Source organism: Babylonia areolata, chromosome 20 (genome assembly GCF_041734735.1).
Source record: "Babylonia areolata isolate BAREFJ2019XMU chromosome 20, ASM4173473v1, whole genome shotgun sequence".
Lineage (NCBI taxonomy): Eukaryota > Metazoa > Mollusca > Gastropoda > Neogastropoda > Buccinidae > Babylonia > Babylonia areolata.
This window is the reverse complement of record NC_134895.1, coordinates 30,577,839-30,595,338: the sequence shown is the minus strand read 5'-3', so window position 1 is coordinate 30,595,338 and position 17,500 is coordinate 30,577,839. Positions and strand designations below refer to the sequence as shown.

The 17,500-nt window shown below is 45.6% G+C and overlaps 1 protein-coding gene across 2 annotated transcripts in view; it reads right to left on the bottom strand.

The window, feature by feature from the left end:
• Positions 1-3,208: 3,208 nt before the first annotated feature.
• LOC143295395 (uncharacterized) overlaps positions 3,209-17,500 on the bottom strand; it is a 48,661-nt gene continuing 34,369 nt past the window's right edge. The window contains exons 2-3 of one of the 2 annotated variants that reach the window (XM_076607067.1): positions 9,704-9,912; positions 3,209-4,910 (exon numbers count right to left, since the gene is read on the bottom strand). In XM_076607067.1, coding sequence (XP_076463182.1) covers positions 4,204-4,910; positions 9,704-9,812 — 816 coding nt within the window. In that variant the 5' untranslated portion in view covers positions 9,813-9,912 and the 3' untranslated portion in view covers positions 3,209-4,203. The remainder of the gene's footprint in view (positions 4,911-9,703; positions 9,913-17,500) is intronic. The other variant, XM_076607068.1, reaches the window with a different exon arrangement.

Here is a 17,500-nt window from a genome sequence, read left to right as displayed (position 1 = left end):
AAGCACCTGTTTTTGTTTTGGTTTTTTGTTGTTGTTTGTTTGTATGCGTAAGTGATCGAGCGAGCGTTCAAAAGAGACACAGACAGACAGACACAGAGACAGATAGACACAATGTGACTTTGGGGAGGAGAGAGGGTGCGAGGGTCAGCAAGCGTACATGAAAGGAAGACAGAGAGAGTCAAAGACAGACAGAGACAGTGGGAGACAGGCACAGACAAAGACACGGAGAGACAGAGAGACAGAGAGAGAAAGGCAGACAGAGAAAGAGAGAGGATCATGGACAGGCAGAGAACACGGTGACCTTCCGTGCAAGCCAACTGATGAGACGTCTGCCGCCCTGCTGAATTGTAATCTGCACGGAACGCTTTCTGCAATCGGAACAGTTCCAAGCTGTTGACATCTAACAGCACGCATGACTGCATCTAGTGTGAAGGCAGATTGGATTACTGGCCATCGCCTGCCACATCCACATTCAGTCACACCCATTACCCTGTGGTCATCACGCCACACGGCGTCTGAACTGAAAGGGGGAGGGGGGGAAAGAGATGTGCGTCCATCCGTCCTTTACATGTCACTCGTTAAAAAAAAAAAAAAGTAGATACACATCCAAACAGATTTTTCTCATTATTCACATATTTCGTTTTGTTGTTGTCTTTCCGTTTGTATTTTGTTTGTCTGTTTTGCTTTTGTGGTTGTTTTATAGGAATATTCCAGAGGAAATGTTTATGTTGATATGTAGGTATATTTATCATTATACGCAGGTCACACATTCACACATATGTACACACTGGCACATATATGCTCGCACACACATTCTCACGCGCGCGCACCCCCACCCCCCTCCACACACACATTCTTTGGACACTGATATGCGCACCCTGATGTCCCATTAGTAAAGACTGAGCTGAAGACGAAGCGCACAAAAGACCATTGCAAAATATGGCAACAATTTACGTCAGCCACGATAACATCATTAAGAATTATTCTCTACCAATGTAATATTGAAAACAAAGGAAAAAAAGAAAAACACATAAAACTGTAATGCAATCCAACAGATGCAATGTGGGTGGTATGGGAGGGGGGTAGGAGGAGACAGAAGAGGAGGGATAGGAACAGCACGTGAAGCAAAGAACAAAGACGAAAAGCTCCGAGCAAAAGTCGCACCGCATGAAGACGGGAAGCCAACGGTGTGTTTACAACCATTTTGTTTTTATTGACGTTCCACAACACATAATCATAACACGTGATCGATCTGCCCTGACGGTCCTCTGTATTGTCCGATGGATTGTAACCGAAGTGTACAACATCAATGGGAAACAGGATGTGTGTGTGTGTGTGTGTGCGTGTGTGTGTGTGTGTGTGTACCACGAGAGTTACGGCTATGAAAGGTTTGTAACATGTCTGTGATTGGGGATGAGTTCCATTTTATAATGGAATGTCCCAATTATGATCAGCTCCTCGTCATTTTCAAAAAAAAAAAAAGTCTCCAAAATCGTTTATTTATTTTTGTGATAAGCTCAAAGGAGGCAGAAAAATAATTTTTGCTCTATGTAAGTTGATCAAATTAGCAAATGTTGTCTAAAATACTTTTGGCGTTATAAGACATTTGTGTTATCTCAACTTTTATGTGGCGTTGTTGTGTATTTTGAAATATTTGTTCTGGCCATGACATCATTATTTTGTAGTAATCATCCATACTCCAATACGAGTGAAAGGATAACTAAAACTGGAAACGTGTGTGTGTGTGTGTGTGTGTGTGTGTGTGTGTGTGTGTGTGTGTGTGTGTGTGTGTGTGTGTGTGTGCGCGTGCGTGTGTGTGTGTGTGTGTGTGTGTGTGTGTGTGTGTGTGTGTGTGTGTGTGTGTGTGTGTTAAAACCAGCGATCAAATGTCTAGTCGATCTACACTACAATTTATCTGTTGCTAAAACTGTAAGGTTCGCAGCCATTGAAAGACGTTATCAAACGTCAACTGACAAAGGGTCAAATACTGCTTTCACTCATGATGATGTCAGCTTTATAGGAATGTATGGGCTGCTTCATTGATCATTTGATAGCTCTGAAGAGAAACTAGTCTCTTGGTTGGCTTGTATCTCTATCAGTTGATATAAAACTGACCTCACAGTTACTCTGAACAAGGTACAGTGGCTGAGCTTAATTGCTTGGGAAAAACAACAACGGCAAAAAAGGAAAGCTGTAGTGATTATTTTCTTACTTTCCTAATTCATTTTACACACACACACACACACACACACACACACACACACACACCATAATCATCTACACATTCAGTCATTCGTTGACTACTTCAGTCAGAAAATACTATTCATGTCTAAAGAGTCAGTTAAGCTATTTGATGAAACAAAGTCGGACCCCACACGTATGTTTCATAACAGTTGCAAATGCTAATACCCAAAATTAATATACACGATTCTATGCCATTACGGCAGTTTGGAAAATAACATTTTGAAATAACTATAAAGATAAGCTGCTTTTAAGAACCAGCCTTATAGACTGAGAACGGTTAAAACGGACGCTGGGGCCGAGGAGTTGTTTCAAAACTGAGAATAGTTTTGGCCTGAAAGCCCCAGAACGGTTGTAGAACTTATGAGGGAGAGGACTGGTTTCAAATCTGGCATAAAGACCGAAGAATCATTAAAATTGAGCTTAAGGCCGAGGAACGGTTTAAAACTGACCTTCAGTCATGGGCACTAGGCGCCTAGATCATACTGAAACTATTTCTCATGGAAAGGCAGATAAATAAAGAAAAGACAACACAGTCCAGTTCATCTTGTCAGACGAACAGAACTTGAAACACAATATATATTTTCAAAATCACTCGATCAGACTTTTGCAGCTATGCAAGCCTACAGAATGACCGTTATTCCAGCAAGTCTACAGAGTCTACGGGCAGCATCAGCTACGTGTCTATGGTCAGTGAACAGCTATGACGACACTCCAGGACACGAACTACGTCAGAGAAGTTACACGGTATTTGGTCGTATTTTGTCACGAAAGAAATGATCACATCAATGTACATGGGCCCCGGGTTAGTCAGCAATGATGTCTGCACTGAAGACGAAAACAAATGGATCAGCAGAATGATAAAGACCTAGAGATTAATTTTTGGCAAGCATGTGCATGCACAGCCATCCCATGTTTAAGAATGAGCCGTAGTTTCAGCAAATATCTAGCCGTACAGTTTATGATGGTTCTGTGTGTGTGTGTGTGTGTGTGTGTGTGTGTGTGTGTGCGCGCGCGCGCGCGCGCGTGTGCGTGTGTGCGCGCGTGTGTGTGTGTGTACTCAGAGAGAGAGAGAGAGGTTTTGGCTTGACCATATCATATTAAGTTCTTTCCCAACGATAATACTTTTGATATTTTTTTCCCATTGGCCCATTCTGTCTTCTTTTCTTTTTCTTTTTTTCTCTCCCCGCCCCAACCTCCCCCCCCCCCCCCTCCATGAACAGCGATCAGTCCAAAGTACATTTTCATGAAACTGGGATTAGCCATTTTGCAAATCTTTATTTTCCATGTTAAAAAAAAAATCCTTTTGTTCAGTACTCCTTCCCCTTTCACTCCGTGAAGTGTTGAACGTGTTTAAGTTCCATGAACCTTTCCCTGGCCTTTCCAGCTTTCTTATAGTTATCAAATCTGTCTTCGCTGTTCCTGGAATGGTGCCTGCCCTGACGAGGGAAAAGTGTGACTGACTGGTTTACCACATAGAATATGGATCGACATGTCCTTTTGATTCATCGAGGGAAAATCGCTTTCAGTATATACAACAAGAATTCTAATTTTTCTGGTAGAACTTCATGTCAAACCTTTCTGCCCCCAGATGACAGTCCTGAACCGAGACTGTTTTACTTATTCATAATAATTGGCAAAAAAAGATGGCTCAAATACAAGCACAGCTTTTATTCATGCTTTTCACTTCATGTAAGCAAATTCTTTCAGTGTTTGTGACAGACATTAAACAGTCCTTTTAAGAACAGACCTTGCGACAGCTCTTGTGATGTTTCAGTCCTTGTTGGACATGTATCCACACATCTCAGCAAAACCTGTCTACTTTTCTGGCCGGTCATCCAGTTCCTGCAGTGGCAGGTCAGCAGACCCCGAAGACCCGGAAAGCCGAGGCACGCTTCAGGCATGGCGGCAGACAGGGGGTGCGGGCCGTGAGGAGCCAGGCGGCAGTGCGGGCAGGGGGGGTCAGTCCTTGTACACCACGCCTGAGGAGGGCGGCAGCACGGACTGGGACGTCTTGGAGGTGGGCTGCACGCTCTTCACCTTGGACGTGGCCGGGATGGTCATCTCCACGGGACTCAGCGGTGGCTTGCCCCCGCCACCCCTCCCGCCCCCCTCCTCCACGTCGTCGGGCGCCCGCAGAGGCACCTTGGTGGTGTCGTCGTCGGCGGCGTCGTCGTCGCAATAGTGGGTGAGGAAGCTGGGGAAGAGGAGCGACATGGCCAGGGTGATGCCGCCGATGCAGAAGAGCACGAGGCCGATCAGCTTGCACATGTCCAGCGTGGTGTTGTAGCTCTTGGCGCTCGTGTCGATGTACCACTCGCCCGCCGGCTTGTTCTCGCCCACGATCACCGTCTTGGGCGGCACCAGGTAGCCGACCAGGATGCCCACCACCCCGAAGAGCAGCAGGTTGACGCCCACCCACATGAACACCTTCCACCATATGGGAGGGCAGCGGCGGCGGCGCGGGTTAGGGTGCAGCAGGTACATGTCGTCGTCATCCTCGTAGACAGAGGGGTCCTTGTAGCTGCTGTGGCTGTCGTAGAAGTGGTGCAGGTACGACTTGACGCCGAAGTACATGGGGCAGCTCCGCTTCCGCTTGCCTGCCGTGCTGCCCGTGCCACTGCCCGCTGTGTCTGGGCCTCCGCCCCCCTCCCTAGCCGTGTCTGCTGCTGACACACAAACGGCAACGTCAGTCAGTCCATCACATTGTTTGTCTTTTTGTTTCGGTCTTTTATTTGCTTATTTACATCTGGATATCTCTCAGAATGTATTCCTGAGCACACACACACACACACACACACACACACACACACACACACACACACACACACACACACACACACACACACACACACACACACACACACACACGTTGATGAAGAGAATGTATGATGGTTTGCACAGCCTAATCCATAATGAATGACAGAATGGGAAACTTTTTGTGTCTTTTTTTTTCATCACGTGTACTTCACAACAACCAAACACGTGCATGCACACGAGGTCACAATAAACCCAGTCATTATCATCCACTACATCAGTAATCCAAAGACACACTTCATCTGTCCATTTCCAGTTTTAAAAACAACAACAACACAATACTGGTATTATGATTATATTCTTGGATTTTTAGATGTATTATTATTATTATTCATAGAAAAGGATGGACAAAAAGAAAAAGGAACAACAGAGACATGGGAAAATGAAAGAGTTGATGTGGGACAGCAACATGAATGACAAGGACAGACAGAAACGGCAACATGAATGACAAGGACAGACAGAAACGGCAACATGTGTGACAAGGACAGACAGAAACGGCAACATGATTGACACGGACAGACAGAAACAGCAACATGAATGACAAGGACAGACAGAAACGGCAACATGAATGACAAGGACAGACAGAAACGGCAACATGTGTGACAAGGACAGACAGAAACGGCAACATGAATGACACGGACAGACAGAAACGGCAACATGAATGACAAGGACAGACAGAAACGGCAACATGTGTGACAAGGACAGACAGAAACGGCAACATGTGTGACAAGGACAGACAGAAACGGCAACATGTGTGACACGGACAGACAGAAACGGCAACATGTGTGACACGGACAGACAGAAACGGCAACATGTGTGACACGGACAGACAGAAACGGCAACATGAATGACACGGACAGACAGAAACGGCAACATGTGTGACAAGGACAGACAGAAACGGCAACATGTATCAGTTGTTAAGGGACAGACAGAAACGGCAACATGTGTGACAAGGACAGACAGAAACGGCAACATGTGTGACAAGGACAGACAGAAACGGCAACATGAATGACAAGGACAGACAGAAACGGCAACATGCATCAGTTGTTAAGGGACAGACAGAAACGGCAGTTATGAGAGAGAGAGAGAGAGAGAGAGAGAGAGAGAGAGAGAGAGAGAGAGAGAGAGAGAGAGAGAATATGAGAGAATATGAGAGAATATAGGAGAGAGAGAAGAGAGAGAGAAAAAAAAAGACAGAGAGAGAAAGAGAGAGAGTGAGTGAGTGAGAGAGTTAAGGAAAGATAGAGAGAGCGAGAGAGAGAGTGACATAGACATAGACAGAGAGAGAGAGAGAGAGAGGAGGAGGGACAGAGAGGCGGATAGACAGACCTACAGACGGACAGAGATAAAGATAAAGAGAACACAAGAACCAAAAGTTTGTCGATCGATGAAGGAGTCCGCTGCCTGGTAAAGTGCAATGTCCTTAGACACGTGGTTTGTTTATTTTTGGTGGCTGCCGGAAACATATTTTGACAATTTAGCTCTGACATCTTGTTCCAGTTTTGTTCCATTGCCTTCACGTTGACAGGAATTTGATATGAGAGAGAGAGAGAGAGAGAGAGAGAGAGAGAGAGAGAAGCAGACAGACAGACTGACAGACAGACAGAGACAGACGGACAGCTTAAGAGACAGATAGGGGAGGGGGTGGGGGTTCGGTGTGGGGTCGGGGGTGGGGGGGTGGGGGGAGAAACAGACAGAGAAAGAGAGAGAGGGAAAGAGACAGAGAAACAGACAGAGAAAGAGAGAGAGGGAAAGAGACAGAGAGACAGACTGATAGACAAAGAGGCAAAGAGAGAGAAAGAGAGAGAGAGAGAAGGGGTGGGGGGGTGGGGGGGGCGGAAAGAGCGCGTGTGCAATAGAAATAGCAATTGATATTTATTGATCGAGGGGGAGATACAGACGGAGGAAACGAAGAGGGGATAAGAGATAAAGAAAGAAAGGAAGAGAGAGAGAGAGAGAGTTCAGTAAGAGAGAGAGAGAAAGAGAGAGAGACATAGAGCCATAGAGAGAGAGACAGACAGAGAGAGAGAGAGAAGGAGGGAGAGAGAGGCCCATAGACAGACAGATAAAGAGAATGAGAACACAAGAAACAAGAGTTTGTCGATCGATAAGGAGAATATGATGAGAGAGAGAGAGAGAGAGAGAGAGAGAGAGAGAGAGAGAGAGAGAGGAGAGAGAGAGAGGATGTGTGATTGACCAGCAGGCATATAGACAGACAGAGAGAAAATAACGACAACAACAACATCAACACAACACTGTCTTCACCAAACTAAACCAAACCCACCACTTTCAATTCAAATACGGCCTCCTACGCATAAAGAATTCTCCGACACCATCCCGTCTTTAGAAGCCAACAATTAAGACAAGCCAGGATGGCACCAGGTCCTTCGAAAGATGATTGCCCAAGAGACAGTATTGCCTTCAGACGAATCGCTCAGAGGAGGAGCCACTAAGTCGGGTAGGAAAATGTTACAATGGAGTCCGCCACATGCCCAAGACATAAAAACGATTATAAATTCTGCAACACACGTGACACTGTCGTGTTCCTTCTCTGTCTCTTTGTTTGCCTGCCTGCTTGCCTACCTGTGTGTCTGTCTTTCTCTGTCTCTTTGTTTGCCTGCCTGCTTGCCTACCTGTGTGTCTGTCTTTCTTTGTCTCTTTGTTTGCCTGCCTGCTTGCCTACCTGTGTGTCTGTCTTTCTTTGTCTCTTTGTTTGCCTGCCTGCTTGCCTACCTGTGTGTCTGTCTTTCTCTGTCTCTTTGTTTGCCTGCCTGCTTGCCTACCTGTGTGTCTGTCTTTCTCTGTCTCTTTGTTTGCCTGCCTGCTTGCCTACCTGTGTGTCTGTCTTTCTTTGTCTCTGTCAGTCTATCTGTCTGTCTGTCATGTGTGGAAATGGATTTTGTACATGGGCCTATTTTGATCTTCTTGTTTTTGCCATGTTTTTTTTAATTTTTTTTAGGTATTTGTTGTTGTTTATTTCTTTCTTGTATTTGCTAGACTAAAATCTATTGTTCTCTTTTTGTGAGGGGAGGAGGACATTATCAGCTTATTCCTGTTCGTGTTTAAGACATGAATAGGTCAAGAGCTCAAAATTAATGAACGTATATCTGTGAGTTGTTTGGATATTAATGAAATGCAGATCCAATGCGGCAACGACTGTTGCACAAACCAGCACGTTTCAACAGATGTGCACGAATGTGTTTTTCGACAGTTAGCATATAAATAAGATTTCGATCAACTTACGCAGTTTACACAATGCCATCATCTAACTGCAGTAATTCAATCTTTAATGCTTAGAAAATATCCCCCAAGAAGGAAGATTTCCGGAAATCGGTTTTGTGTGGAGTGTTACGATCCATCGAAGCTTTGATCTAGATCTATATTATGTGGCAGAACACGCATCCGATCCCCCGATCATAATTTTGACGAAAGAACTGGACTATGTGTATGTGTGAAAGTATTGGTCCCTTCCCCCACCCCCTTACTTCCGACATCCCTTTTCCCACACCGCTATGTGCGTGTTCGGTTCCAAGAGAGGCAAGAAGCAATAGGTTTATTTCACGTGCTCTCCAGAGGCTTCGAAACAGTACACACTTAATCTTTCACACACACCATATCCGTTCTTATAGTTTATAAATCAGCTGGAGTCACACGTGAACGATGAAGGCATTTATTGTTGCTGTGACTCTGTAAATGCTTGTCACTCACTCACACACTCTGTCTGTTTGTCTGTCTCTCACATAACCTGGAGGGGAAGAGTGTCCATGTATACCTATATGCGTCCTGTGTGTGTGTGTGTGTGTGTGTGTGAACACGCGCAAGCATTCAGGCACATCCGTTTGCTTCCATCAAATTTCATGTCACGTTGTCCCCCCCTCCCCCTCTCAGCCAGTTGTCCCCCATATGACGATAGCTGATAAATTGGGGGTTCCGATCAAGCGGTCCAAATCTGTCGGGATGAATCTTAACGCCTTCTAATGACCGTCAATGAGCTCACCGGCATGATCACACCGGCCTTCTTGCCGCCTGCTGAGACATGTAATTGTGATGGCAACACATCGTTACACGCGACAGCCAAGCCACGGCCGTCATTAGTCATTAATTGGAGCGTCTTTGTTGTCGCCCGGCATTTAAGATGTGCTGGCTGAGTCGGGAATGCCAACAACCAAACATGTCAGCACACAAGCAAGCAAAACAACCAAACTTATTGTCAACACGTGTGCGGATGTAGTGGCCTGTTTCTCTCTCTCTCTCTCCCACTCTCTGTCTGTCTGTCTGTTTGTGTGTGCCTCTTTCTCTCTCTGTATGTGTGTTTGTGTGTGCCTCTCTCTCTCTCTCTCTCTCTCTCTCTCTCTCTCTCTCTCTCTCTCTGTGCTGAAGAGACTGGAAAAAAAGTAGATGCTTATCCCCGACCCACACACGAAATTTATACTAATTCCTAGGAAAACAAACGGGTGATTGAATAAACCCTCTTTCTTACTAAATTTCACAATTTCCTTTCATGTCATGCACAAAACAAAACAAAGTGAAACAAACAAGCCAGAATTAAAACAAATAAACATAAAAAAAAACACGAACAGACAAAGGTGAGCACATTCTATAAGGATTCATCAAGAATAACGGAACTAAGTTCAGCTTGACCAACCTTTACTGCCTCTTTTCCCAGACGCCTTTTCCACCGGAACCGGATGCACCTCCTCGGCCATCGTGTCAGAGTCCGTGGACACCAGGCGAATTTTCTCCTCCTTTGACATGATGGCAGCGTCACCTTGACCTTCTCAGATCAGCGATAGCGTCCCGTGACGGAGGGACCAAGAAACAGCACTGTGTGCCCTGGGTGAAGGTTTACAACATCTGGAACACACAGAGCAGGGGGCAGACAGGCGGTGAGTTTGGGATCCTGAAACACCGAACGGGGGCAGCATTTTTGCTGTCCACAACGGCAGACCCGACAATGAAGCCAGATATGTAGGATACAGGCCTACAAGCAAAATATTTCACACACACACATACACATACACACACGCACACGCACACGCACACACACACTCTCTCTCTCTCACACACACACACAGACACACACACACACACACACACACACACACACACACACACACACATTGGCATAGGAGATAGATAGACAGACAGACAGACAGACAGACAGACAGAGAAAGTCACAGGCTGCGGCGCATCTGACGTCACAAGACCAAATTTGTTGTTTTTAGCGCGATAAATATATTATTGTATTCGAGGTAATAACACCATTCAAATCATGTTTTTTTCTTTTCTTTATTTTAATTGAGTATCTCCATTATTTATGAATTTCTTTTAATTCGGGGGTAAAGGAGACGTTGCTATCGCCTCAGGCGCACGGCAACATGTAGCTGTTTTCTCCAGATCTACACTTTCCAGTCTACAACAGGCTGACCAAAACTGAAACGATCGATTCAATTTTTCTTTTATATTAATTCCAGTTAATTCGGAATCCACTTTAAAATATTCATATGCAGTAAACACGTCGATTGTGAAGTTAGTGTCACTGTATGTGTTCTGTCCAGAATTTGTATTTCTTTAATTGCGAACAAGAAAATGTCATGCCATCTTCTAACTAAATATAGGTTCCGGCAACTGGGAGCAGCCGGATTATGTTTTTTTGGGGGAATTCAGAGCCTCAACGAAATAAACTGTTAATCAACCAGAAATACGGCTTAATCCGGAAGACTTACAACCTATCATTGGCATGACTGTAAAGTTTCCCCCCGTCTTTATTAATCATACTTTGGTATTGGCAGACATAGTATTTCCAGAGAAAATGATTTTGTTATAGTTAACCACGGACACACACACACGCGCGCGCGCGCACACACACACACACACACACACACACACACACACACACACCCCTGACCACTGGGTTTTTCGCATAGACTCACTCTGTTTACACAAGGAAGTCAAAATGACAATGCCGTTCAACATGAATTACAAACACCAACACTGATAGTTGAGAAGAGAGAGAGAGAGAGAGAGAGAGAGAGAGAGAGAGAGAGAGAGAGAGTTTAATTTTTTAACTAGATATTCCAAGGGATAAATGGACAACATGGTTATTATTAGAAATAACAATCCACACACATATTAATCCACGCATTTACAGAAACGCTACAGTAAAGTACAATATCTGAAGATTTTTTTAAAAGTTTCCTTTGATTTTTTTTTTTCGCAAAAATAGTGACAAGTTCCACAAGTCAATAGCAATCATGATAATGAGAGAGAGAGAGAGAGAGAAGCGCGGAGCTATCCAAACCGCTTCGACAACAGCATTCTGCTTCCAGTGAGGAGTGTATGTTTGAGTCAGCTGAGGGGGATAGGGGGTAGGGAGAGGGGTGGGAAGTGGAGTTCGCGTCTCAGTTGTCAGCAAAAGCTCCAGACGAACACACGCGGCGACAGAGAGAACAGGCTTCCGCCCACACCACCCAGTCACCATGGGAACTGCCTGTGTTCTGGGCAAGCGCAATGCACGGACTTCTGCTGGGCATCTCCTGTCCCTCTGTCTCTCCTTCTCTCTTTCTCTGCCCCTCTCTCAGCCTCCCTCTCTTTCTCTGTCTCCCCCCCTCTCTCTCCCTCCTCTCTCTCTCGCTTGGTCCCTCGGGTTTTCTTTCTTTCCTCTACTTCACAGTTCCTGTAATGTATTGAGGCCGTCTGTCTGGCCGTGTACTTTACCGCCTACCTCTCTGTCTGTCAGTCTGTCTGTCTCCCGCTTGATCTGTGTGTGTGTGTGTGTGTGTGTGTGTGTGCGCGCGCGCGCCCGCACGATCGCGCGCGTGATGCATAGTCTCCATCTCTCTCACAAACAGACACACAGTCGTACAGATAGACGGATACACAGATGCAAAATAAAAGTGATAGATTCAAACACAAACACACACATACACACTGTAAACAAACTGACGCATAAACACACGCATCATACAAATTAACACAAATATCAACACACGCGCGCGCACGCGCGCACACCCACAAACACACACACACACGAAACTGAAATGTAGATACAAACTCACACACAGACACACTGACACACACATAACATACAAACTGACATACAGATCCAAACAACCACACCCACCTACTCCTCTCCTCCTTCCCCCCCACTCCACCCCCTTCCACGCACACACACATCATACATATTGACATACAGATCCAAACATACACACACATCATACAAACTGACATACAGATCCAAACATACACACACATCATACAAATTGACATACAGATCCAAACACACACACACATCATACAAATTGACATACAGATCCAAACACACACACACAAACACACAGACGCGCGTGCCCGGATACAAAGGTTAAGCCCATGTGGAATACGCGAATAAAAAAATCAAGCAATTGTCTTTTCAAAGACGTGTATTTTCTACTTCTTCTTCTTCTTTAAATTTTTATTTTGTTTTATTTTAATTTTTTTTAATACTGAAGGCTGGGCAGTCGTGGGATGACAGCTTATAATTTTTCCTCCGCCACCACTTACCCTCCAACAAAACCAAACACAGTACAGACAGACAGAGATGTACTAATGCAGAGGGACAGAGAGGGTGAGAAATGGACGGAGAGAAAGAGGATGGGGACTATTGCACTGGTTTCCACAATTAGCACGTGGGTGATTTACTGTCATCTTGCCCACAAATAATTTTTATTATGATGTGCTGTTCGTCATAAAATGTGATTAGATATGCACTGCCTCACACACACGCTTGCGCGCGCGCGCCCGCGCACACACACACACACACACACACACACACACACACACACACACACACACAGAGTATAGTATATAAGTCATTACACGCCTATTGTAAGAATAACTAATGTACCGACCAAACTCTGTCTCTCTCGCTCTCTCTCCCTCTCTCTCTCTCCCTCTCTCTCTCTCTCTCTCTCTCTCTCTCTCTCTCACACACATTTTGGCATTAATGTGAGTGCGTGACTTTTCATATTAGCTTGATCGTGACAAGTTGCTGATCATGCCAGTACCAAATTCATCGTGGCGGGCAACTTGTGGTAGTTTTTATTGGACTTTTAATTTTTTCATGCAGAAAAGACTGTGCAAATCACAGCGATCAAGGTCCGTGCAATTCAAACTCAGTTGGCCCGTGAGCTTGGCTCGCACAACTCTCGCTGCCTTCGTGATACTGTGTGTGTGTGTCACTTGTCCAACTGTGGACACTCCGTGTGAAACTTCCATTCTGCTTGGAAAAGAAAACAATGTTTACGTTCTTCAAAATGACATTCAATGTTGGGTCAAAATGCTTGCTGTCAGTTTCTGGTTTGTGGGTAAATCACCCAGTTTCAGAGGAGTGAGACGACACAAACTGTTAATCTGCCCGACTTTGGTATTTTTGGAGAAAAAATCATCATTGCTGGTTGTTGTGTCAGTGTTTCTTTCCAGTCTTCTTCTGGCGTGTGGTGATATTGAATCAAACCCCGGTCCACCTTTCCCATCACCACATGACATTCTACAGAGGTTAGTACAAAACGAGCTAGTTTTAGAGTTTGTTGCTCAAGAACAAAAGAAAACACTGGAACGTGTAAATTTTCTGGAAGACAATGTAACCTTCTTAAAGGGAGAGGTCAATCGTTTGGAAATCCTTGTTAGAAAAAATAATTTGAAGATTTGGGGGTTCGAAGAAATTCCATATGATTCACAAGAAACGCGGGCACAGAGATTAGTTGATATTTTAAATAATGCAGGACATTTTTCTGTTCCTTTTACAACTGCGGACATACAAGAAATGAACAAAATCAGAGGCAATAACAGACGAACATCAGGACCAGGAAATTCAGGACCGGTGATAGTGAAGTTCACACAATGGAGGGACAAAATAGAAATCCTACGGAACAGGTCTCTGCGTGACAACTTGAGGACAGTTGGAATACGTGTAGCAAACGACCTCACAAGACAGCAGTCAGCGCAACTGTCTGCTCTCAGAAGGCAGGGAATACACGGTTACTTCGTCAACGGCAAACTGAAAACATCGCCTTTGATTCCAAAGAAAGATTCCTTTTCCACACCCTCCAGAAGTAGAAATTGTGTTAACAGCAACAGCACAGTCCACACCGGCACTTATCACGCGATGGGACACTTTGGTGCAGCTTATCAACCCAGAACACAAAGTAGGGAACCAAGTTTAAAGGTTAACGGGCCGAACGCCTGTAACAGCCGACTGAATGACAGCCTGACTCGAGACAGAGAACAGACAGTTTTGTGCATCAGTGACGGGTCTCCCCCTACAAGAAGATGCTGTACCCGTGACACGCCTCGTTCATCAGTGAACACTCACTGGACGTTGAAAGCTAGTCATGGACCATACGAGGAGATATCCAGCACAGAGAGCTTTTCTGATAGGTCCGCTGTCTCTAGAGAAGACATACAGGATGACGCCAGCAGTGAGCAGTCAGATCCCGATTTTGATCAGCTGAGTATGGTTACTTGGGGTACAGCGTTAGAAACCATGCCCGAAGAACCAGAGCAAGACCAGCCATTGAATGAGGTGTGTACGGCGCAAATTTATCCTCAGAGATCTGCACCTCAAGACAGTAGCCAACCACACGGGATTCCCGAACCAAGCCAGGAGCTGAGAAAAGCTTCTCCCGAACAATTTCATGGGAGCGACCTTCCAGACCAGAGTCCTCCCCCTCCTCACCAGCCCCAGAGAAACGTCCTTGCAGGTGAGGGACCTGCCCCTCCACACCAGATCCAGAGGAACGTCTTCGCAGGTGAGGGACCTGCCCCTTCACACCACCCCCAGAGGAACGTTTTCTCGGTTGAGGGACCTGCCCCTCCTCACCAGCTCCAGAGGAACGTCCATGCAAGTCAGGGACCTGCCCCTCCGAACCAGTCCTCAAGGAACGTCCTTGCAGTTGAGAGACCTGCCCCTCCACACCAGCCCCAGAGGAACGTCTTCTCAGGTGAGGGACCTGCCCCTCCACACCAGCTCCAGAGGAACGTCTTCACGGGTGAGGGACCTGCCCCTCCACACCAGACCCAGAGGAACGACTTCTCAGGTGAAGGACCTGCCCCTTCACACCAGATCCAGAGGAACGACTTATCAGGTGAGGGACCTGCCCCTCCACACCAGATCCAGAGGAACGACTTATCAGGTGAGGGACCTGCCCCTCCACACCAGCCCCAGAGGAATGTCCCAGCAGGTGAGGGACCTGCCCCTCCACACCAGAACCAGAGGAACGTCTTTTCGGGTGAGGGACCTGCCCCTCCACACCAGATCCAGAGGAACGTCTTATCAGGTGAGGGACCTGCCCCTCCACACCAGATCCAGAGGAACGACTTATCAGGTGAGGGACCTGCCCCTCCACACCAGCTCCAGAGGAATGTCCCAGCAGGTGAAGGACCTGCCTCTCCACACCAGCTCCAGAGGAATGCCCCAGCAGGCGAGGGACCTGCCCCTCCACACCAGCCCCAGAGGAACGTCTTCTCAGGTGAGGGACCTGCCCCTCCACACCAGCTCCAGAGGAACGTCTTCTCAGGTGAGGGACCTGCCCCTCCACACCAGATCCAGAGGAACGTCTTCTCGGGTGAGGGACCTGCCCCTTCACACCAGATCCAGAGGAACGTCTTCTCAGGTGAGGGACCTGCCCCCTCACACCAGCCCCAGAGGAATGTCCCAGCAGTTGAGGGACCTGCCCCTTCACACCAGATCCAGAGGAATGTCTCCTCAGGTGAGGGACCTGCCCCTCCACACCAGCCCCAGAGGAACGTCTTCTCAGGTGAGGGACCTGCCCCTCCACACCTGCCCCAGAGAAACGCCTTAGCAGGTCAGGGTCCTGGTACTTCAACCTTGCCCACTAGGTCCACATGCTCAGGTCACAGTCGCACCCCTTCAGCCCAGAGTCCGGGAACTGCTCCCGTGTCAGACCTCAACGCCATGGCTCCTGCATTTTCACCAAGACAGACTAGAGGGCGCCGTACGTCGTACAGACAGTCTGCTATTCAACCATGGCTGACACATTGTCCAAATAAGAATTCAGACAAACAAAGAAGGCATGCAACTAAAAAGCAAACTAAGAAAAAGACTGATGGTCATCCAGGTAATAAATAGGATAGAGGCCAAGGCCCTGTTTTTATGAATATAAAATATGTTTCATTCCTTTCTTATAATATCGCTGGATTTACATCTAAAATTCAGGATACAGATTTCGTGAACTATTTAAATAAGTTTGATTTAGTCTGTTTACTTGAGACATTTGTTTCAGATACAAAAACTGACGTATTTTCAGATTTCATACTATATGTTTCACCAGCCGTTAAGTTATCCGTTACTGGTCGAAAATCGGGTGGTGTCATAGTTATGGTTCGGAAAACTATTGAAAAATACATTCAAAGAATTGAATTCGATGGTAATAACCTTATCATTTTAAAGCTGTCAAAGAATCTCTTCGGTATTAGTAACGATATGTTTCTTGTTTGCACATACTTGCCACCTGTAGGCTCACCTTTCTATGCAGGCTCTGACTTTAATGACGGGATTGAAATGCTTGAAAACTGTCTGTTACAGATAGTTGAGAAATATGGTGACGTTCCGTTCTTTATATGTGGCGATCTCAATGCCAGAACATCCAATAAGCAGCCTATTATGAGGATGCATGTTGAAAGTTATTCTGAACAATGGAAAGATAGCTCGCTTTCAGATCAAGAAATAAGAAATTCTGAAGATCAGGGAGAAAATGATTTCGGTACAAAACTCTTAGATTTAGGAGCACTTTTTGATCTAGTTTTCCTCAATGGCCACTGCACTGGTGACGACAATGGTCGATTTACATTCATTTCTAGCGCAGGAAATAGTGTAATAGACTATTTTGTTATATCACGTACGATTGCTCACTTGCCGCAGAAAATGAGCATAGGAGAGAGGATAGACTCTCAGCATATGCCAATCACTTGTCAGCTGAGGTGCACAAAAAGTACTCAGTCGATTCCAATAAGGAACAAGCCTATTGTTATAGAAAAGCTTGTGTGGGATCCTACAAAATTAGACATGTTCAAAAACGAGCTAGACAGCCTGCTGGATAATTTACTATTGGCAACAAGGTTGGTTGAGACCGATATGCATGAAGCTGTGAATAGGCTTACATCAATATTAGTGCAAGCTTCCTCATGCATGGAGAGGAAAATAACGGTATCAAATCATGCTCGCAAACAAAAATGGTATGACAAAGAATGCCGAGAAAGTAAAGCAATTACAAAACGTTCACTCAGACAATATAGAAATAGTGGTTTAAATGAAAAGATGGATGACTACCTCTTAAAGCGACATGAATATAAACACTTGTTAAAATCAAAATCCGCCATGTATAAAAGTCATATGAAAAGTAAGATTATTGATAGTATCGATGACCCAAAAACATTTTGGGCT